We start from the raw sequence: 24,903 nt of genomic DNA, 5'->3' as shown, positions 1-24,903 counted from the left end.
TTTTTCAAAAATAAACAAAAATTACGATTTTGTTTATGATCATTCTTTTTTTTTATCAACTCAAGAGTATGATCATCTTATTTTATTTCGAAAATTCAATTTATTTTTCTCGAAAATATTTAACAAATTTTATTTTTTTTTTAGATGAATTCGTAGATGTCATACTCTTGTATAAATAACGTTGATATAGTGTTTTTTTTTGGAAAGACAATAATTATATAATAGTCTATTGGACGATTAATTGAATATTAACGGACACAGTCAAAAATTATCTAACACGATAATTCTATATGTAATTCAGTCCTTCCATCTAAATGCAAAAAAAAAAAAAATATTTTGAATAGTGGCTGTTCGATCAAAATTTAATGACCTAGTCTATAGAAGTCAATCGATGACAGCTTTTTGAAAAAAATAAAGAAATTGACCCTGTTTACTTACTCGGACGGGGATGCCTTTCTCGCTCTCCGCTCCTCTCCCTCGAATCTTTATCCTTGTCCTTTGATTCTTTTTCTTTCTCCTTGAAACAAAGAAAATTTGGCTCATTCAGAATTGGTTTTTTTTTCATATTTATGTGAGTGATTCTACCGAAATACTTGATTTTGTAATTTTTAAATTATTTTTAAAAATGTCTTTCTAGTTCTAAAAATATAAAATTGTATTTTAAAAAATTATTTCCGACTGAGAATAATTTTTACTATTGAGAAAACAATTTATTCACTGAAACAGAAATTACAAGAAATAGAAAAAGTTATGTCTGACTATAACTGAATTTTACTACTTGGATTTAAATTACAAACAATTAGAACCTCCTGTCTGACTAATATTGATTTTTACTACTCAGAAAGCAATTATTTGAATTTCGAAAAGTTTTGTCCGATTGTACCTGAATTTTACTACTGAAAGTAAAATTACCTTGAAATACTCATGTCTGACTAATATTGACTAATACTACTGAAAAGGAGCTTGAAAATTCAAAAGAGCAGAAGTTTTGTCTGACTAAAATCGATTTTAATCACTGAAACAGTAATAAAGTGAAACGGAAAAAGTTATGTCTGACTATAACTAAGTTTTACTACTTGGATTTAAATTACAAACAATGAGAACCTCCCGTCTGACTGATACTGATTTTTACTACTGAGAAAACAATTATCTGAAATTGGTAAAAAAAATTTGTCTGACTGTACCTGGCTTCTACTACTGAAAATTAAACAACCTTGAAATACTCCTGTCTGACTAATACTGACTAATACTACTCAAAAGGAGCTTGAAAATTCGAAACAGCAGAAGTTTTGTCTGACTAAAATCGATTTTAGTCACTAAAACAGGAATGAAGTGAAATAGAAAATGTTATGTCTGACTATAACTGAATTTTACTACTTAGATTTAAATTACAAACAATGAGAACCTCCCGTCTGACTAATTTTGATTTTTACTACTAAGAAATTAATTTTTTGAATTTGGAAAAGTTTTGTCTGACTGAATCAGACTTTTACTACTGAAAATAAAATTACACTGTTATAGTCCTGTCTGACTAACATCGACTTATACTACTAAAAAAGAGTTTATTTGAAAATTTCAAAGAGCAGAAGTTCTGTCTGACTAAAGTGGACTTTAATCACTGAGACAGAAATTACGTGAAATGGAAAAATTTATGTCTGATTATAACTGAATTTTACTACTTGGATTTCAATTACAATCATTAAGAACCTCCTGTCTGACTGATACTGATTTTTACTACTGAGAAAACAATTATCTGAAGTTGGTAAAAAAATTAGTCTGACTGTACCTGGCTTCTACTACTGAAAATTAAACAACCTTGAAATACTCCTGTCTGACTAATATTGACAATTACTACTAAAAAGAAAATTACTATCATTTGAAAATTATGCCATTTTTACTACTTCTATTTAAATTACAATAAATAAAACCCCTCGTCTGACTAATAATGACAATTACTACTAAAAAAGCAATTACATTAGTTTGGAAAAATTATGCTAGGTTATAACTCGCTTTTATTACTTCTATACTTAAATTCCACGAAATGAGAAACTCCTGTCTGAATAATACTGACATTTACTACTGAGAAAAAATTTACTGAATTGATAAAAGAAATCTGTCTGACTAAAACTCGCGTTTACTACTTTCACTTGAATTACACGAAACAAAAAGGTTTTTTGTCCGAATAATACTGTCTTTTACTACTGATAGAAAAAAATTACACTATTTTGAGGAAAGCTTCGTTTGACTAAAACTCACTTTTACTACTTGAAATTATGTTCCGTCAGACTAAACCTAACTTCTACTACTGAAATTAAAATTATATTACAATTTAGTCCGACTAATACTTGATTTTACTACTGAGAAAGCAATAACATTGAAAAAGTTTTGTCTGACTAAAATTTACTTTTACTACTTCCACCAAAATTAAGCAAAATTTAATATTTGGTTGAAGTAAAAATAGAAAATAAAAAATTTTTACCTTAACGTCTTTTGCTGACGAGGGAGTTCGTGATGGTTGTCGTTTAGGAGATTTTCGATCAGCAACACTTGGTCCAAGACTTTGCGAACGTCCAGTTCGAGGACTATTCTTCGGACTGGATTTCATTCTTGGTTGAATTTCATCTCGATGTTCTTTTGTATCATCGCGTCGGCGAGGTATCACAGGTTCCAATTTCTCTCTCGTTGGAGAGGGAAGTAACGCTCCATCACCTTGAAAAATTAATTTTTAATTAAATTTGTTAATTAATTTTTTGTAAATTAATTTTCATTTATATATATATATATAATATCAAATTTTTAAATTTACCGATTCCTGTAGTGCGATCAAGGTGATGACGAATCAAGAAGTCCCTTCTTGCTCGAGCAATAGCTTTATCATTGTCCTGGAAATGTAATTTTTATTTGCTTTGTGTAAAAATATTACAATGATAAATATTCATATAAAACCAGTTTTTTTTTATATATATATAGAGAGAAGAGAGGTAAAAAAAATATAGAAGTTATTCATGTAAATTTTTTTACATACAAAATCACGAGAAGAAGTTATGTTTCTTTTTTTTTAATGAACTAACCGCTTTGAGGTCATCGGAGAGAATTTCGTGAATAGGTTTTGTTTGTACAGAAGATGGCCTTCCAGCAGGTGGCATTGTCACTGTTGGAGCAACTTTTCTCGTATTTTCTTTTTCTTTCTCCTCTTTTGTTACCGACCTACTGCATTCAGTGAATAAAAATATAAAATTCAATTTAATATCTCAATTGTGGATTTATTTGTACGGAAGGAAATAATAGAAAACTATATATTAAAATAAATTGAAAATTTAATGTGTCTTGAAAAAATTTTTACAGAAAAAAAAGAAAAATTGTTTAAAATTTTTTCTCATAAATTTCTTTTCCTATTTTTTTTTTTTCGTTTTTATAATGGAGAATTTTTTTTATATTTTCAATATTTAATTTTATTATTTTTTAATATTTGCTTTTAATGACAATTATAATTTTAATATATTAATTTTTTTTTTTTTTTTAATAATATTAATAATTATTATTTGTTACTAGCCTGGCAAGTGAAAGTGCGTTAAGAGCGTGATTACTAGAGACTTTTTTCCATAATGATGCTTCGTCTTCTCTTGTTAGCCCACATCCCCAGTCTCGATGCTAAATAAATTTAATTTTTTTAATTATTATATTGATTTAAAGAGGGAAATTTTTGTACCTTTTTTTTAAAAAGTCTTCTTACTAACAAAAATATATTTTCAATTTTTAAATTTGAATCAGTCAGATTTAATTAATTATAAAAATAATTTTTAATATTCAAAACAATAAAGTTTCGTTAATTTGGAAATATTTTTTTATTGCCCTTTAGACATCGATAGCTAAATAAATTTTTTATTTCTCTCTTTTTTTTTGCAGTAATCTGTAACCATCAATTTTATTTAACAAGCCGCACAGACTTTTCTTCCTCTCGGCTGACTCAACTCATCTGCATCTACTTGTAACCTATATACATATATATATGCACCATTCGATTTGCATATCTAGCGTTTCTTTTTTGACCTCAATGATAACAATGATTGGATATATTGATTAGAAAAAAAAAGAAATTATAAAATTATTTACAACATTGAATCGCAAAAATAAATTTCCGATTCTAAATTTTTTTTTTGTTTATAATTTAAAATTGTCATTGTTAATTATTATTAGCATAGAAATTTTGTAAAGTATACCTTATATTCATCGGCGAGTTGTCGAAGTGCCATTACATTTGTTTTTGCTAAAGTTTTTTCCTGTGATTTTTTCATTTCCACATCAACATTGTCTACTATTTTAACAGTTCTACCAGGTTTTTTACCTCTGAAATTCAATAATAATAAAAATTAATAATCAAAATAGTAAATTAATAAAAAAAATAATAACAAAATTGTGAATTAATAAAAAAAATGATAATAATATAAATTGATACAAAATAATAATAAATAAATTATTAAAAAATAATAATAAATTAATATTCATAAACAATAATGATAAAAAAAAAGTTTTTTTAAATATTTTTTTATCTAAATAAAACTATTTTTAATATTATTTTAATTTCATTAAATTATAAAATTAAAGGACTATTTTATTTTTTGTATAAAAAAAAAATAATATTAATAATGACTATTTTCAAAAATTTTCTAACCTATAGGTAATTTTCAAATCCGGTATATTCTCCTCGTGTTCATCACATTCTAAAACAACTCCATCAATGGTGTCCATTGTGTTACCAGTCACAAGGGGCTCCAATTCTGAAGCTTGTGCTCCTGAAATAAAAATTATTTATTACAAATATCAAATATTTATTTTTTGTAGTATATAAATTTTTCAGATTTTCTGTAATATTTATTATTAATATTATTTTTATTATTAATATTATTTGCATTATTTGCATTATTTGTATTATTTGTATTATTTGTATTTTTATATTTTTTGCATTATTTTTATTACTTTTGTTGTTTATAAAAAAATTATTTTTTTTTCAATTAAACAAACCCTCTCGCTTATGATCGATGTCGCCGGGACGTTTCCTGTGAACAGGAACTGGTCCAGGTTGAATACCCTGTTTCAGAGCCCCCATACTGAGTGATTTTCGTGGAGGTCCAGTGCTGCCAGCAGCTGCAACAGGTAGTGCCACATCCCCATTGGTCAATTGTTGTCTTCTTGGCCAAGCAAATTGCAAACGATATTCAGTGCTGATTCTCGATATTGCCTTACTTAATTGACTAGATGGAATCGTCGACGTCGCCGTAACTTCCTGAAAATAAAATTCTTTCTAAAAAAAAATCATCCTCTAAAACAAAGGCAAATCCACTCTTTTAAGATAAATAAAAATAAAAATTTATTTTAGTAACAAAATTTACTGCATTTCAAATATTATAAAAATTAATAATAAATACTAAATAATAATAATAAATAATAAAAATAATATAAAGAAGGTAATTCATGTTTTATAAAACACTAATAGTAATTATTATTTAAATTAAAAAACAGACAAAATGCAACTAATTTAGAAAATATATTTAAACAAGAGCGTTGATAAGAATTTTTTTTTTTATGTCAAGAGCGAATTTTTCATACTAATCACAAAGTAGATGGTAATTTTTTTAAAAAACTATTTTATTTATTCTTCAGGCTAGAAGAATTTTTTTTTTTCATCCTGAAAACTACCACTTGACCTAAAATTTCATTTACCTGTGCAGTTGAGTTTCAAGTTAAGAGATGGTATTTAATTTTTTTTTTTTTATATCACAAGTCTGCCCATTTTATTTTAACTTTAGAGAGTGGATAAAATTATAAAGATTGCTATTAATAAAACATCTTCTCAATGTTTAGTGAAGAGAAAATATTTTAAACATTTAAACAATTTTCATCAATTACTATATTATAAGTATTCTTTTCTTCTTTTTTTTTTTAATCAAGCATTTCGCTCAATCAACTCTTTTACTATTTTTAAAATCCTTTCACGTTAATTAGTGGAAAAAAAAATCCTTGAAAATTATTTGATATTTAAAATTCTTTCTCCATAAAAGATTCTAAATTATCTAATTGTGAAAATTAATATATAAATTAAAATCATCCAATTATAATAAAAAAAAAATCATCCAATTATCAAATTGAAATTAATTAAAAATGTCTGATTTTTTTTTTAAATAAAAATTATATCCCATTATTTGAATGCTATTCACTATTTTTGGATGAAAATTTGTCTAATTAAGATTTATTTTTTTTTTCTAGGAAAATAACTGTGACGTCTATTCTTTTTTTTCGGGGGTTGTTTTTTTTCTTACCCTAACTTTATCAGCTACGACGTTTGAATCGACGCCATCGATTCCACCTCCGTCAGCAGCAGTAATGAATTCGTGTGTTTTGTAAGCAAGTTCCGGACATTTTTTTCTTCTTGGTAATGGCGGTTCTAGGGTAGGTCCTGGAAAATTAAAAATTATTGTCGCAATGAAAAAATTCTCATAAAAAAAAAAAAAAAAAAAAAAAACAGCAACAATAGAAACGGTTAGTAATTAGAAATTTAAATATTAAAAGTCAAATGAAAAGCAGTTTTATTAGAAGTAATAATTTCTAATTAATATAATAATTAATTTTTTTGTTAATTGGAATTTATAATTTTTATGGCTTTATTTGACTTTTAATAGCCATAACCTTAACCAGATAAAGACCTCAAGAAAATATTGAAGTGTTTTGATAAATTAATTAAAAGTAGTAGATTACAATTACTATATGTAATTAAAAAGAATCTATTTCTAATTTAGAATTGTGATTGCGTCAAATGCATGCGTGGTTTAAAAAAAAATATATATATGCAGAATAATTGCAACATTACGTAACTCAATTTTCTATATTATTATCAGAATTTTTATACTCAATTCTATTAATAAACAGTTTAATTGTGAAAATTATTTATCGACAGTGATTTTAAATCGAGTATATTAATGCTGACAATAAATCATTTCTATATTGGTATACAAGAAAAAGTTTCAAACTATTGCACTACAAAACTCAGCCTTTATCCGGTTATTGTTTTAAGTCGAGATAAACAAAACAAAATTATTAAATAAATAATTATTTTTCAAGGACTACGATTTTTTTTTTTTAAATTAAAAAATTTTTCTTTTACCAAAATTTGATATAAATTTAAGAATACGATTGTTTTGTCTGACTGCAACTGTTTTGTACTACTAGTTTAAAAAAAAATTACAATTATAATAAAAGCAAAGCCATTTAAAAGTGAATTTTTCATATTATATTTTATTTTTCACATTTCATTTACTTTTTTTAAAGCAGATCAATTTTTTATTTAATAAATATAGAAAATAAAAGCAATAAAAATAATTAAAGCCTTTTATTATTTGTTCACATACAAATACGTAGCAATATAAAAAAAAGTATGTGAAGAATTTAGAAAATTTATTAAACAAAAATTCCTGTCTTTTTCTACAGATACAATAAATTAAAATAAAACAATTCGGTCTGAGTGAAATTTATTTTTACTACTTAAACTTGAATTATATGAAAAAACGTCCTGTCTGACTTCTATCACTGAAACATAAATTATATAATTTAAAGGAAAAAAATGTCTGACTATAAACGAATTTTACTACTTTTATATTCTAAACTAAATAAAATTCAAAGCTGTCTGATACAAATTTACCTTTACTACTGAGTCAGCAAAATTCAGAAATGTGAGGTCTGACTAAAACTTATTTTTACTACTAAGAAAGTAATTATAATAATTTCTGTCTGACTGTACAATTTATTTTTATTACCTCTACTTATATTACCTGCAATGGAAAATATCGGCCTGACTGAAATTAACTTTTACTACTTTAACCAAAATTACCTGAAATAAAAATGAACTACCTGAGTAGAAAATTTACTTTAACTACTTCTACTTGAATTATATTAAGCCCTGTCTGAAAAAAATGACTCACATACTACTGAGAAAAAAAAGTGATGAGAATTTGAAAAAGTTATGTCTGACTCAAAAGTGTCTTTTACTACTTGATAGTGAAAAAACACGAAATAAAAACATTCGGTCTGACTAGAACTAATTTTTACTACTTGTGTCTAAAATTAAAGAAATCTAATCTGACTAATGTTGATTTTTACTACTGATATCTTTTACATTTTGTCTGATTAAAATGGGCTTTTACTACTTTTAGATGAATAATATGAGATTAAAACCTGAATCAGTTTTTTTCTATTGATAAAAATTATACGAATTAGAAAAATCTATGTCTGACTTAAACTGACTATTTCTACTTTAATGAATATTACCTGATATTACAATTTTATGTCTGACTAAAAGTATATTATACTACTGACAAAGTAAGTTTTGAAAATTGCGTCTGACTAAAATCGACTTTTACTACTTGTTCTCAATTTATATAAAATTTAAAATCTTCTGTCCGACTAAAACTGTGTTTTACTACTAGGAAAAAAAAAGAAATTCGAAATAGCTAGGTCTTACTAAAACTGTCTTTTACTACTTACATTAAAATTTCAATCTGCTTTGTGTCTGACCAACACTCTCTTTTACTACTTTTTTTTCTACACAACACTCAGAAAAAAGATATCGTTTGAACCAAATGTACTATTTTTTTATATTTACCCAATTTTTTTGGTTAGTTCAAACAAAATTTGTTTAATTCAAATAAATATTTATTTGATCTAAATATAACTGTTTGGTTTATTTTAATAAATTTTTTTGAACAAAGAAAAAATTTAATTGAGCGTTTGATTTATGCAACCAAATGTTTGGTTAACTGTATAACAATGCATTTATTTTGTTGATTTAACGAAAATTTGGTTGCTTCAAACGAATTATTTTTTTTGAGTGAATATGAAATTGGAATTTGTCAGACTAAAATTGGCTTTAACTACTTATTTTAAAATTTTACTTCCGTCGGATATAAATTTACTTTTACTACTTAGATCTACAATTACCTGCAAAAATAACTGTCCCTGTCTGACTGAAACTTACTTTTTCTACTGATTACCTTACACATACATTTGTATTACGATATTAAATTAATTAAAATTAAAAAAAAAAAATAAAATTTACGATTATGTAGAAATCATAAAAAAAAATTATCGGTATTTTTTCATAATCCTAACACATCCATTTTTATAGTAACCGAATTATTCTCAATTTTAAAATAATTATTATTTGAATTTGTATGTTTTAAAACTACTAAAGCATGAAATCTACAAATTATTTACGATAATATTATAAAATTATAATTAATTTAATTATAATCGATTAATTATAATTGTATATTAATGGTGCAGCTTTTCGAATATTTCATATAGCAATATATATATATGCGAAGAGTCAATAATCGCCTAATGTGGTGAGATGTTTATGTTTAATGTATTTATATAATAATGTTTATATTATGTAAATAAGATTTGGAAAATTAAAATTGGGGCGTTAGGAAAAAAATCATTTTTTTTTTGTTTGCGTAGCTCGGTCACTTATAAATCTTACCTTCGCTGTTTTCATCCTCAGTTGACTTGGCGGTTTGAAGTTTCGCGTTCGCTTGTTTTGCTGCAATCAAAATTTGCAGCTGGCTCGTGTCTCTATTTGAAATCGCATTCTAAACTAAAGCTTCGCCGTTTAAGAAAGAATCAACTTTTTATATACTTATTTTTTTCTAATTTTTCATTATTAAAAGAAATTCTTTTTTTCAATAATCAAAAAAATATTCCAATTTTTTGTAATTAAAAAAAAAATTCATTTTTATAATTAAAAAAAAATTCATTTTTATAATTAAAAAAATTCATTTTTATAATTAAAAAAATTCTTATTTTTTATAATTAAAAAAATTCCTATTTTTATAATTAAAAAAAAAAAATTCTTATAATTTTTTTTCTCGCTTCAAAATTTTCTCTTTCCCAATGCTAATTTTTTCCTAGCGGCGCACAATATCTAAATTTCCGTATAGAAGAAAGTTGATTATTTTTTGTTTTCTTAATTTAAAATTATTTTAAGTTTTCCTTTTTTTTTTTAATGAATTTTTTTTATCTGTATAGCAAAATAATTATAATCTTTATTATTTCGTTATTACTAATAAGCAATAAATTGAAAAACGAACTTTCTTCCATTTTTAAAAATAACATTTCTATTTATATAAATTCTATTTATATAAATAATCGAAAGCTTTCTTAAAACTCTTGTTTCACTCTGCGACTTAATTTTTTCTAAAGGCTAAGTTTGTAGAAATTAAAAATTAGTAAAGAAAAATAATTATGGAACAAGGAATAAAACTAATAGAGCTAAATTCATATAGAATTTATATGAATTTTATTTTAAAAACTTCTTTTTCTTCCTAATATCCACATTGAAAATATTTTACAGCATTCTTAAGAAAAGGAATTCTATATTAGATAATTTTAGCTTGGAATTTGAGAAAAAAAAATCTATGTTTCGGTTTATTTAAACTATAATACTATATGAAATATAATATATAATGTATATATTGTATACACTCTAGCGTAAAATGTGTCTTAATTTAAAAAAAAAAATACATTGAGAACAACATCGAAATTTGAATAAATTTTAACAATTACAAAAAAATGTGAAAATTCAGTGTAGGATGAGTGCTAGACGTGTGTCGACTATTATATATTATTATTTTTATTATATTGAAAAGAACAAGAAAACACAAAACTAAGCACAGTGAAATCCGAGTATAAAGATTTTTTTTTTTTTAGAATAATCGTGAGTCGAAATTTTTACATATTTAATAGAAAATGTCCTGGGAATTATAAATAGAATTTAAAAGATATTTCTTTATTTATATTAATAAGTTGAAAATTTTAGTTGAAAGTTTAACAATGTTGAGATATAATTGTCAAATCTCAATATGTTAGGTGTGAAAATGTAAATTACATTTATAAAGTTAGATGAGAAATTAAAAAAAATTACAAAACTAATTTACAATTTAATTTAAAATTAAAAATAATTTTCATTCAATTAATTGATTAATTTTAATAATTAAATTAATTTTTAAATAAAATTAATAATCATATTTAATAAATATTAATTTTATTATATTTTTGCAAAAAAAGTTTTTTGATGTTTTTGCAAATTTAATTGTTTAGACCTCGACTCATGACAATATATATATATTAAATGCAGATATTCACTGAAAATAGTGATTACAATATTTATATATATTTTTGGAAAAATAATTTTTAATTACTATTCAAAATAAATAGTTTTTGTTATTTAAAATTCGTATTAATAAAATACAAATTAAATATATGATATTAATAAAATTTTTGTTCCAAGTAATTTAAATTTGATATTAATTTTTCTAGAAAATTTTCTTTCGAGAAACAGTATTAAAATTTAATTATTTAAATTTTCTAAATAGAAAATTAGAAGAATTTTCTTCATTTTAAAAGGAATACTAAATTGACTATATATGAAAAAGGGAAAAATAAATTAGAAATGAAAAGTATTATTAGGAAAATAAAAATTTTTTTTTCTTTCTTAAATTTGAATATATGCATTTATTATTCATTGAAAATTCTAAGAGATGCTACCGTGTTTTTGTGATACCTCTTTTTGAACTTACTCGAAGGCGCTTGTGGTGGTCGCCGCACGACGGCTTCCTGGTGCGGTCCTTTGTATTCGTGCCATGTGTAAGTGCTCCTATATTCCGAATGGAGCTGCTGAAACATAGGCAAAAAGTCATTAATTTTTACACTGAAAAAAATTAATTTACTTAAAAAAATTAAAATAATAATAATTACTAAACTATTATCAAATAAATATTTATTTCCATTAAATTTTTATTTGAACCAAATAGAAATTTATATATTTAATTTGTATTTAGACAAATAATTTCTCTATTTGAAATAAATAAAATTTAATTGACTTAAATAAAAATTATTTGGTTCAAGGAAATATATTTTTTTTTTATTAAATAATCAATTATTATCATTACGTAAATATTAAGAAAATTATTATTTGAGTGTAAATAATATTTTTTAAAATATTTAATTGCTGATGAAATTAATAATTGATTAAGTGCTAATTATAAACTAAATCAAATACGATTGCGAACATCAGTTAAAAGTGGATATTATTATTAATTAATGCAGCTATTAATAGTTTCTGTTTTAATTGACTTTGTCAATTTAGACTAAAATAAAATAATATAATACCATAGACTATATAAAAATATATATTTTTTTTAATAAGGTAACTTATTTAAAATCGAAATTGCAGTATTAAAAAAAAGAGAGAAAATAAATTCAATTCCCTGGCAATTCGAGGTAGAAATATTTTTCAACTATATAAATTTTCAACTGTCGATATAAGTAAAATTTATAAGCAACATTTTTCTGTCAATTGAAAATAGTCAATAAATATTAAAATTTAATAAAAAAAAATTTTTGCATCTATATAAATTAAATTATAAAATCCAATGAAAACTAAAATAGCAGATCTGGCATGTTGATGTGTGGATTCTCTACAACTATTAAAGACTTAACTTTCAGGCCACGATTCCAAGACTTCGGTTTATTAAGGCGAAGACTTACAACTTTTGCTTATTACATATACATATATATATATATGAATGCAGATATTTTTTTTTTTAAATTTTATTATCGCAATTGAAAATATTATTCCTCTTAATAAAAAATTTAAAATTATAATTACATTCTAAAAAATAGAGAGGAATTTTTGAAAAATATTTTGAAGAAAATTTCTTTTATTTTTTAAAAACTTGATAAACCTTTTTTTCAAAAAGTTTTCATATTTTTTTTTTTTGAAACTTCTTTCTGAGTGGTACTCTGGGATTTAAAAAGGGGGAAAGGAGCATTAAATTTTTTATGTCCTTTCATTGAATGGAGAACTTTAACCATTAGAGGCGTTTTATACAACTTGATGTAAATTTTTACTACTATTTTTTGTTTTTTTTTTTTTTTAAGTTTTTCTATTTTAGAAAAATAATATAATAGAATTTTTTATTATTTTTCCATGGAATTTTGAGAGAATTATTTTATTTTAAATTTTGAAACAGGAAATAATTAAAAAAAAAAATGTAATTTAACAATTCTTTACTGCTTTTGGTATAGAAGGTATATAATGAAATAAAAATTGTCAGTATTATAAGGAGGAAAAATTTTTTTTGTCCCCCAAAAAAAATGGGGGGTTTTTTTTTAAAGAACTGTCCTTGAAAGTGATTCTAGGTACTTGCAGCTATCTGCCAGTGTAATATTCGTCTATCGATCGCTGTCAGGAAAGCGTCAAGACTCTTATCTGATCTATCATATATATATATATATAGTAGAGGTTTTATGCTTTTAGCACGGTTCTATATTCAATAAAAGCATGAACGTGATTCCCAGATAATTTTTCGTCATTCGATTTATTTTACATGCAAACTGGCATGCCATGAATGAACATCATGTATATATATATGTTTATATAAAGAGGGGCAATGCGTCGGTGAAAAAAAAAACTTCTTTTTATTTCCAAAGAATTATATTTCACCACTTTCGCCAATGGAACAAATTTTATTTATCTCATATAGCTAAATATATATCTGTTTTACATAAATTTAATTTAGTTCAAAAAAAAGAGAGAAATTTATTCATCTTAGAGCTAAATATATATTTATTTGTTTCACATTTGAATTTGGTTCAAAAAAGAAAGAGAAATTTATTTATCTCACAGCTAAATATATATATTTATTTGTTTCATATAAATTTAATGTGGTTAAAAAAAAAGAAAATTTATTCACGTCATAAGTAAATTTTATTTGTGCCAAAGAAATGTTTTTTATTTAAAATAAATAAATTAGTTCTTTAATTCCCGAGATAAATATTATGTTTAATTAAAAAAATAAAAATATATATATATTTTGATGGAATAAAAAATTATTACTAAAAATATTACTAAAAATTATTACTAAAAATATAACTAAAAATTATTACTAAAAATATAAATAAAAATTATTACTAAAAATATAACTAAAAATTATTACTAAAAATATAACTAAAAATTATTACTAAAAATATAAATAAAAATTATTACTAAAAATATAAATAAAAATTATTACTAAAAATATAACTAAAAATTATTACTAAAAATATAACTAAAAATTAGTTAGCTAATAATATTATTTTGAATTGTCATATTGTTTGAAATTTTTGCATAAAATGCAAAGTTGTGTAATTTCCAGGTAATAAAAAAAAGGAAACACGAAACAGTATGGCGCAATGCTGAGTTTCTATATATATATATATATATAAACTATTCGGGGTGTCGTTCACTTTCAGGACAAAAGTCCTACATCAACTGTTGGGGGTGTATGGAGGGTAAATGTAAACGGGTGAGGGTTGTTACTTGTATACTGCATAGTTCTGGCAAAGGGGAACCAGCCAATTTTGTTTGCTACGTATAAATTACGATCTGCAATTCTATACTTCACCGTAGTACTGATGGATATATTTTATTGTCTTGTTGAAAGATCAGCTGTAGTACATGATTTTCAATTCTTTTTTGTACACAACCCCCTATTTTTTTTTCTTTTTTTTTGCTCTCCTTTTTTCTCAATATATAAAACAAATATTTCGAAAAACAGAAATATTAAAAATATTCTCAAAAAAAAAAAAAAAATAATTAGTTTTTTTATAAGTTTAGTTTTAGTTTGACTAAAAAAGATTATTCTTGTTTAAAAAAAATGGAATTTAAAAATAATTAGATGAATGGGAATTTAAAATTTTTTTTTTTTTTTAGAAAAAGAGGTCCTAAAAAAATTATTTCACCGCATTAATAAATATTCCAAATGTCTTTTTAATGAAATTAAATAGTTAACTTCAAGTCAAACTTTCGTATTTAATTAAAGTTTATTTTAATAAAAACAAAACTAACTTTTAACCATTTTTTTTAACATAGTTTTCCACTTGTAATAAATTTTGTTTTTTTCAGTCAGAGGAAAAAAAACTGGTGTAAAATTATTAGGAAAGTTGTCGGTAAATTTTTTTATTGACTTTCTTTTGTAATATAAATCATATTTATAATACCAGTATTAATGAAAAAAAAAAAATTTTTTTCTACTTTAATTCAAAATAAGTGGAGACCTTAAAAAAAAATTTTTTTTTATTAGTTCCAATTAATACTTATTACTGCGCGATGATAAAAAGTTGCATAAGGTTAGTTACTGGGTCAGTGTCGGACATTGACACGAAACGTTACGTTACTATCACATATAAATATATATATATATATAGAATATATAAAAAAGAACTTATTGCTTCCGAGCACCATATACGTTTAAAAATAGAAGAATTTATTCCCCTATTATATTTTCGACGAAATGATAATTTATTATTCAAGACAGGTAATTAATAATTTTTCAAATTTTTACTTTTTTCTATTTTTACTTTTTTATATTCTTTTTCTTTTTGATTACTTTTTCTCTATTACAATTTTTATTATTATTTTTTATTACCATTACTTTTATTATTACCTACTTTTTTTTTTATTTAATAAAAACGGAACAGTCAATAATATTTTCGCGCCTTGCAATAAATTTATAAAAATAATAAATATAATGAGAAATGGATTTATAATGGCTTATTAAATAAGCCCCGATAATTATGTAGCAATATTGATTTAATGTATTTTATAACTGCCCTCACTTGAAACTAATGTACTCAAAACCCAAGTTCCAGATAGATATGGGCAATAATAGCCATACTTGAGTAATAATAATATTTATTTATATTTTCTTTTGTATATTTATAATTTTATTATAAATAAATTATAAAAAAGTGAATTTTAATCGTTTTATCAAAATATTTTTCGAAAATTGTACCCGTTTAATTGTATATACTTTTTTTTGGGGGGTGTGAGGGGGATTTTTCCACTGTTATTAATTTTTTCAACAATTATAAGAGAAAAAAAGAAAAATTAAAATAGGAGAATAGTAAATATTAATTTTTTAATATAGTAAACAGGTTTTTATCGCGAATAATAGAATATAAAAAAGTAAAAGGAAGGAAGGAAAAATTTACTAATTTGATTCCAAAAAAAATTTTTTTTTTTTTTTTACTATTAGTTAAATTTTACCGATTAAATAATTTTCTTCTACTACTAATTAGTACTTTACTAATTGAATAGGAAAAAATTGAATAATAAATTAATTAAAATTTTTACTAATTCAGATTTTGAGTACAGATGGAGTAATTGAATGAATATTTTTTGGATAAAGAAAAAAACATTTTTTTTTTTTTTGAAAAAGGTCCTTATTTTTTTTTTCTCACCTTATCTATTGGCATTGAAGGGCACGCACGGCACAGATTCCAAAACGATCCAATCATGAGGCCGTGTTGTATGGGGGGCAGTGGAACAATGAGTTTAATACAACCAGTCACTTAAGGACCGTCTTCGTTGATGCTGACGAGTGATTGGCCGTCAGACTTGGCCTTCACCTCCCAGAAGATGATTTTTTTCCTTTTTTTTTTTTTTTGTTCCTCTTCACGGGGGGATGGTATTCCGGCACCTTCAAAGACCTCCCCTATCCTCGCTAAAGCGACCTTTCTCTTCTTCTTTTTTTTACGTACTTTTCCGTATCATACTTTATCACCATATGAAAATGAATTTTCTAATTAGAATTTTTATTTTCACTCACATTAAAATAAATACATATTTCACAATAATTTATATCATATATATATATATATATTAGGAATAGAAAAAAAAGATGGATGACGAAATGTCGCGACTAGCGAAGTGAGAGTGAAATAGTAAAAAAAGGAGAAGGGGTAGAAAATGGATAGAGAGAGAATAGAAAACGAGTAATTAAGAAGAGAAAGATAAAAAAAGGAAAAGATAGAAAAAATAGAAAAAGGGAAAAAAAGAAAAATATAGAAATAGAAGAAAAAAGAAAAAGAGGAATTGAAGAAGGAAAGAAGATAAAGAGACGATAAGGAAGGAAAAGGCGGTGTCTTAAGGGCCTGTCTAAGGCCTACCACTCCATTTCCTGGTGGAAAACCGACCTTGGATGATCGATTTTATGAAAATTTTTTCCAAACCGATCACTTATATGACGCGTGTACAATTTTTATGACTCACTTGTGATTGGCCGTTTTTCACTGGCGTTTTTTTTTGTTTTTTTTTTTTTTTTTGAGAGAGAGAGAGAGTGGGGGTAAATTTTGGGAAAAACAGTAAGGCTTTTTATTTCGTTATTTTAAGAAGAAAAAATGGTTTATAAAAGGAAAAATGATACTGTTGGCAACGTGGGAGGCACTGTCCCGTGGTTGATGGTCGACGTCGTCGCGACGCGTCGCCGGTAAGACGGTTTTAAGAGGGTGGTTTAGAGGGTTTTGTATTGAGGCGCATGCGTTGAAAATACGGTCGATAGTCCGCAACATACTCAACGATGCCTCTATGTCTACCCTCAAATTGTTCTTTCTCAATTCAACACACGGAGTTTAAATACAATTCCATCCTGCTCTTTTATACTATCGAATACTATATGTATATATATATATATATATATATATATATGCTTCGATCCTTGTCCGTTTTTTTCATTTTCTCTCTTATTTTTTTTATATTCATTTTTTTTTTTATTAACTCATTAAGAAATTCTTGTTTGTTTACAATAATTTTTCATCCCTTAATTTTACACTCGAGGGACGATCAGAAAAAAAAAGTTTATAAAGGGCATTAGTAATTAGAATAAAAAAAAAAAAATCGATTATTTTTGGATTAATAAAAAAAAAAAAAAAAATTCAGGCCCACTTAATTTGTGTATTAGAAATAATTTTTTCTCGTGTAAAATATAAATAAATTATTAAATAAAATAGAAAAATTTATGATAAATTCCAGTTGGTAAAGTAGGGATCTTTATAGTATGTTAAATCCTAAATTTGCCGGTTTTTTTTTTTTGGCTGATTAAAAAATACTTTTACTACTTGCGAATGCAATGACTGAAAAAAAAACTGGAAATTAGCCTAAAAAAGGTTTCATTGGAAAAAAGCCGGTAATTTTCATAAAAATACTAAAATATTTTTTCAATTTATTTATTTACATTTTTTATTATTATTATATATTAAAAATTTTTCAAATACTTGGAATTATTTTAAATTTGAAGAGATTTTGTAATTTCATCACCTTTATAGCTGCAGACTAAGGTTAGAGAAATATTTTTTAATGTAATAACAATATTTATCTACAAATATTGTATTTATAGTTAGAAATTTTTGAAAAATTTTACGATGTCTGACTGTAATTTACTTTTACTACTGATAAAAAAAAAAGATTACAAGAATTTTGATTTGTCTGCAACTAAATTTTTGGTACTGTGATTCAGAAATTCCACAAATTTAAAGCCGTCTGACTAAAAAAAGGGTAGAATAATGTCTGACTGTAATTAACTTTTGCTACTGATTTTGAAATTTCAATTTGTTTTGTCTGACTAAAAAAGGGTCATTTTTGGTATTGATTTTGAAATTTTACAAAAAGTGTTTTGTCTGACTAAAAATTATTTTACTACTCATTGTGTGTCAAAAATTGGCTGACTAAAACTTATATTTACTACTTATGTTGAAGTTACATAAATTGTAGCCCTAGTCTGAAATTGATTTTTACTACTTGAAAAAATATACAAAAATTAGGGAAAGTTTTGTCTGACGAAAATTGACTTTTACTACTACTATTAGCCTGACAAATTTTTTTTTTAAATCATGTCTGATTAAACGATTTCTTTTACTACTGATTAAATTTAGAATTCAATTATTTTGAATTCAATTTCTTTTACTACTGATTAAATTTAGAATTCAATTGTTTTGAATTCAATTTTATATTCAAATTGAATCGTCTGACGAAAATTGACTGTTACTACTTAGGAAACTTAAAAAAAACATCGGAAAAATCTGCCTTAATGAAACTTTTTTTTACTACCATGATAAAAAAATTATTAAAATTTGTTATAAATCTGATCGCTATATTTTTACTCTGAATACAAAAATTTCATGACTGAAATATTTCTTTTTATTTTAGTAGCCTAAAAAAAATATAGTTAAATATATATTAAATATATATATATATATATATATATATATATATATATATATATATATATATATATATATATATATATATATAGTTTCTATTAAATATTTTTCACCTACTTTTACATGCACCTTCAGTCATTTTGCATATTCTCAAAAAAAAAAAAAAAAATAAACCAACTGACCTATAAATGATAGAAAATTTTTACACATGAATATTTTATGTTTTTATAATATTGATGTAAAAGTAAAAAACACTTGGAAAGATTATACTTTTTTTATGTATGAATGATAAATATTTTATTTCTTTTTTTTTATGAACACATTTTAAAATGATAGTTTTTATATTTCCCCTCTTTTATATACATAGTCAGCCTTTTTTGTTCTTTTTCAAATTTTTGAACTAATTTTTTCTTTCTTTCTCTTTATTTTTTACTATCATTGAATTCTTTTTCAATTTCTTTGTGGCTCTTCTTATATTCTTCTTTCATTATTTCACAAATTTTCGATACCTCAGAAACCTTTGAGGTTTTTTTTTTTTTTTTTTTTTTTTGGTCTATATAGATCCTTTATTCTTTCTGAATAAAACCAATCCAATTAAATTCAAATATTAGAATTTAAAAAAATAGATCAGAAAAAAATTTAGTATGAAAATTGTTTTTTTTTCATTGTAAGAAAAGAAATGATAAAAGTAAAAAAAAAAAAAAATTAGAATCTAAAAATTGAATTCTATGAAAAATTTTCCTTTTTATTTATAATGCATTTAGCTTGAAAATATACATGATTTTTGTTTGTCAAAATTTCAAAGTTGTTTTAGGAGGGGGTGGAGAGAGGGGAAATTTTGCATGCAGTTCACTGAATCTGACACTAACTTTTGTTATGCATATTAATGAGACACATTGCATAGAGACTAGACTCTGACACTGATGTCATTAACAAAACTTTTTTTTATAGGATATAAATATGATAAAAGTCTTTAATAAAAAAAAAAAATTCTCGCATTTTCACAATTTCATGAACCTATTTTTAAGGCAAACTAAACCGAAATATTTATTCATATTTTCGATGTACATATATATATATATATATATATATATATATATATATATATATATATATATATATGACATTTGATTTATCAGAAAAGCTGAGAAAAACTTTTTTACGTGCGACAAGCAATATTAGATTTATGTTAAATAACTTTGCGATATATAAATGAGAATATGAAATATGACATATATGAAAATTTATGCATTTTTTAATCTAGTTTTGGATTTTTTTGAATTTAGCACGTCATGAATTATTGATTTAATTTTATACATATATGACGCATGAAATAACATTATATTTGATTTTTATCAACAAATGATTTATTTACTTTTTCTCTTTTATATAAGTCCTATTTTTATTGCTCTTTATTTCTTTGTTTCTTGCATCTTTTCCACTTTAGAAACATTTAAGGCGCCACATTGTCGAGCCAGACCGTGACACTGGTGCCCTTTTAAGTAGCACAGAACTTTATAATAAGCAGGGAATATTAATTTATTATCCCAATAACGATACTTTAAAAAAAAATACTACTTTTTTTGTTAAATTTGTTAAATCTTTTTTATTTAAATTTAAATTTGTTTTCTAAAACAACTAATGAAAAAAACGATTCTTTTTACAATGTTTAGAAAATAGTTAATTCAATAAAATAATAAAGGTTTTAGTTTTTTTTTTTTTTTAAATTTTAATTCAAGGTCAAAATAATATAAGCTAGGAACTAAAAAAATAATTTTTTTCATATACATATAAAGTTAATTTTATAAAAGTATTGGCTTGCATAAACTGATAAGATAAAATTGAGCGTTCATTTTAAAAACTGGATATTAATTGTAATGAAAACCTGTTATAAAAATAAATTCAAATAATTATTGATAAAAAAAAAACATGTTTAGGCTTTATATATCATATACTGTAATATGCAAAATTATTCAAAAAAAGTTAATTCTAAAACATACATCAAAAATGTTTCTTTCGCTAAAAAGTTTAATATTCATTGTCTCTTCATTTTTTATTGTCTGCCAAATTCAGGTAATAGAAAAAAAAAAATCTTTTCCATATTATTTTTAATTTATTTTTATAATAAATATTATTTTATTTATCTGTACTTTTTTTTCCCCCATAAGGCTGACAAGACATATGAATTGCAATTACATAAATATTTAGTAGGAAATATAGATACTAAATATGGTATACTTAAACAAGATTTGAAAAAAGGAACAGATAAATATTCATTTAATAATCCTATCAATAGCACTAGTAAAGATGGAGTAAGTAGAGAATTTAAAAAAAAGAAATAATAATTTCAAATTATCAAAAAATAAGAATTATAAATTTATAATTTTTTTAGTTAAATATGGATATTGCTTTCAAAAAAGGCTATAAATATTCCGGAGTTTATTTTTGTAGAAAAGAAAAAATGGACTTTTTTAAAGAACTTCAAAGAAAAATATTATTCAATGGTTTCACAGGTGCCAAATGTCCTTTGCCAGCGGTAAAAAAAAAAAAAATATATTTTTCATTTACAATTAAAAAAAAATTTTTATTATATTACAAAATAATTAAAATTAAATAATATAATTATATTTTCTAGAATAAGGATATGCTGATAAAAGATAAATTTTCATTTAAAATAAAATCCAAGGATGATATTTCTGGTAACATATTGATTACTATTTATTTTGAATTTTGGGAAGCATATGAAAGAACAATGCGTTATGATTTAATAGGAACAGCGAAAGCAATATAAAATTAATTTTCATTTTTAAGTTTCTTTTAAAGGGAAATTTTTGAATTTTTTTGTCGAGAATTTCGATAAAAAAAAAAATATATTGATTGCACAATTATCGATTTGTTTTTCTTTAATCCTCGAGAAGTTTAAAAAAAAAAAAAATTCAAATTGTAATTTTTTAAATTTGTTAATAAATTATTCAAGTTATATAACTATAATGCATAATAACAATTTTATATAATAAATTAATATGATTGTAATTGAAAATAAAATTAAGTAGGGAAAAAAATTTAATTTTTTTTTCTAATAAAATATTTTTGTTTACAGTTAAGTTTAAATTAATTTAAAATTTGAAAAATATGTTTTTTATCATAAAAATAATCTAAAAAATAGAAATAGTGCTGCCGTTATGGGAACGAGAATTATCAAAGCAAAATTTATTGATTTCCTTCTGGTTGATATTGTCAGAATCTTCACTCGTAGGGTAAAATAAAGGTAACATATTTTCCTGCAGAAAATTCTGTGGATAAAAAATTTCGATAGAAAAAATACTTTTGTATTACCGACTCATAAGTTATGCCATAAAGTTTCTATAAACTGGACAAAGATGGAAGGATGCAATAAATAAAGAATAGAAAAAAAATTTTTTAAATTACAAAAATGTATACATTAAATTTTCATTAAAATTTTGCCATCAACTTTTGGAAAATTGTTTCAATATTTTATTAAACGACAAAAAAAAATTAATTTATTGAAATAAAAATTAGTTTTTAAATTTGTAAAAATTTAATGAATTTTTCTAGAAATTTTTTATTCATCCAAATTTTAATATCAAAAAATGCTAATATTTGAATAGGGAAAAAATTATTTTTCTATTTTTTATAATAAAAAAGCACTTTAATTATTTCTGAATATCTAAAATGACTTTTAAATTCAATATTGTATAAAAATTTAATTTTCCTTTATGTGTTTGTATGACTGGAATGTTTTTTTTTTAAATATTGAATAATAATTCAAATTTAAATTTAGACAATCAAATGTTATATTTTATATTCTATTTCAGTTTTTATAAAACTGAATTATTTATTATTGCAATATACGTTGTACTTTCAGTTTTTTACAATTTAATTATATTTTTATTTTACACATAGAATTGAATAATATATATAAAATAGTTCATCGTGAAATATTTCAAAATCAATAAATTGAGAGAAATTTTCTATTAAAACTTAATGGTAAATATTTTCGAAAATATAACTATTTATTTGAAAAATATATATATAGTAGCAAATGTCAATAATGGAAAATAATAAATTGATTAATTTGTTTGCACTTTATACATAATGAATATTTCGATACTGAATTTATATGTATATAAATTAAAAAATTTTGCTGTATAAATAGTTTTTTTTTTGTTTTTTTTTTGGTTTAAACGAGAACTTGCGTGTAAAGATGATAAAATGTAGGCGCCACTTCAATTATCCTTTGGGCTTAAAATTACATTTTGTATTATAAAGCACCTTTTACAAAAGTCATATCTCGCTTTTTTTTCTTTCTCTTTTGCCAGCTTTAATTAAAAGCGTTAAACAGTTGAAAACTTTATTGTCTGGGCAAAGTTAATAATAAAACGTTATATCCTCTCCTCTTCTTTTTTTTTTGAGAGAGAGGGAGATGTTGCATTTTAAAAACTTTTTTTTTAAACTTTTAATTTAATACTGAATGGTATAATTAAAAGGCAGATTTTGATTTTTAACAAGAAATATTAAGCTTGAGAAATCAGTGTTTCAAGTGAAGTGATGTTACCTTATGTTAATATGGACCTTGGAGGTTTATGAGAATTTGCATTTTAGAGCTTGAACTCGAATATTTAATCCATCCCGTCCAAAAGTCAAAAGGTTTATAATGTACCAACACAAAGTTATATGACGAGGATCGCGATATTATAAATATATATATACATTTTCATCTTTTGCTTTAATGACAGATTTCAAGATTGTTGTTTAAAAGAACATATATATTTGTTTTTAATATTCAATTTTAATATTACATATTTTTGTTTAAGAATTCACTTTTTATTATCAGACGGAATTTTTTATTATATAGTACATTATATTCAAGGAATAATAATACATATCGAAAAAATATATCTTTTGTTTGTGATTTACCAAAATTTATTTTTTGGTTTTAAAATATCTTTTGGAATTAATTATTAAAAGAATTTTTAAGGAAATAGAAATATTAAAAAAGAAAAATTGTGGAATTAAAAAAGAAAACTTTTTCTTTTTATGTGAGAAAGTGAAAAAAAAATGTTCGATTAATAATCAAGTTGAATGCATAATAAAGTTGAGTGTTTAATTTAATTTTAGAGCCTTTCACGCATAATACATTCAAAGTTTGCAAGTCCCTCTCCCCATGGCTTTTCGTGCATCTTCTCATTTTCAGGTTGTAAATTCTATCCAGTGGGAATGTCTAAGCAGACTCCTCTAAGACTAAGTCATAGATCAAGAGGCGTACTGTGTATGTTCACGACGCGCAAGCGACTCTCGGTGAAGTCTTGCGAAAAGAGACAAATTCCTCGAAGATATAAGCTCCCAACATATATATATATATATATATAGTTCCTCTAGCCCCCCTACCCTCATTCCTTTTAAAACCCAACTCAACCTAAAGGTAAACCATCTTTCCATTTCCCAAAATTCATGCTTTTACGCTTGCACCATATATGTGTAGGAAAAGGGGCATTATTATACGTTCAGAGAGAGAGAGAGAGAGAGAGAGCCGTTTCTGCCACCTTACACCCAATGTACTATATTAAACAGAGGTTTTTATACCCTGGAAAATTACGTGCTAGCCATGTGGGAAGCTTCTCTTATTCACACATTAATATTCATTCTCCTGACTGTGCGATAAGGACTGGAAAAGTGAGGAGAATTCTTAACTTTTTTTTCCCCCCCAAAAAACTGACACATTATTTAATCATTTTCTATGACTGAAACTAAATTTTACTATCAATAGGAAATAATAAATTGAAAAATAAAATT

The 24,903-nt window shown here is 23.8% G+C and overlaps 2 protein-coding genes across 11 annotated transcripts in view; one reads left to right on the top strand and one right to left on the bottom strand.

Annotated features, from left to right (window-relative positions):
* Positions 1-17,382, bottom strand: part of LOC127278794 (nucleolar protein dao-5) — a 30,771-nt gene extending 13,389 nt beyond the window's left edge. For 2 of the 10 annotated variants that reach the window (XM_051300671.1, XM_051300680.1), the window contains exons 1-13: positions 17,144-17,382; positions 16,333-16,646; positions 11,628-11,724; positions 9,533-9,592; positions 6,318-6,454; positions 5,023-5,284; positions 4,673-4,793; positions 4,221-4,347; positions 3,554-3,651; positions 3,072-3,210; positions 2,807-2,882; positions 2,480-2,709; positions 439-517 (exon numbers count right to left, since the gene is read on the bottom strand). In XM_051300671.1, coding sequence (XP_051156628.1) covers positions 439-517; positions 2,480-2,709; positions 2,807-2,882; positions 3,072-3,210; positions 3,554-3,651; positions 4,221-4,347; positions 4,673-4,793; positions 5,023-5,284; positions 6,318-6,454; positions 9,533-9,592; positions 11,628-11,724; positions 16,333-16,389 — 1,483 coding nt within the window. In that variant the 5' untranslated portion in view covers positions 16,390-16,646; positions 17,144-17,382. Of the gene's footprint in view, positions 1-438; positions 518-2,479; positions 2,710-2,806; positions 2,883-3,071; positions 3,211-3,553; positions 3,652-4,220; positions 4,348-4,672; positions 4,794-5,022; positions 5,285-6,317; positions 6,455-9,532; positions 9,593-11,627; positions 11,725-16,332; positions 16,647-17,040 lie in introns of all 10 variants that reach the window. The other 8 variants (XM_051300678.1, XM_051300677.1, XM_051300672.1 and 5 more) reach the window with 7 other exon arrangements.
* Positions 17,383-21,026: 3,644 nt separating this feature from the next.
* Positions 21,027-21,977, top strand: LOC127278793 (uncharacterized). Its single transcript, XM_051300670.1, has 4 exons — positions 21,027-21,162; positions 21,258-21,401; positions 21,482-21,625; positions 21,725-21,977. Exons 1-4 carry the CDS (start codon positions 21,097-21,099, stop codon positions 21,878-21,880), a joined length of 510 nt encoding a protein of 169 aa, XP_051156627.1. The 5' UTR covers positions 21,027-21,096; the 3' UTR covers positions 21,881-21,977.
* Positions 21,978-24,903: the final 2,926 nt, after the last annotated feature.

This window comes from Leptopilina boulardi, unplaced genomic scaffold (assembly GCF_019393585.1).
Source record: "Leptopilina boulardi isolate dan_hultmark-lab unplaced genomic scaffold, ZJU_Lbou_2.1 LbouV2_211, whole genome shotgun sequence".
Taxonomy (NCBI): domain Eukaryota; kingdom Metazoa; phylum Arthropoda; class Insecta; order Hymenoptera; family Figitidae; genus Leptopilina; species Leptopilina boulardi.
Note: the sequence above shows the minus strand (reverse complement) of the source record. Positions and strands in the feature narration are given on the sequence as shown.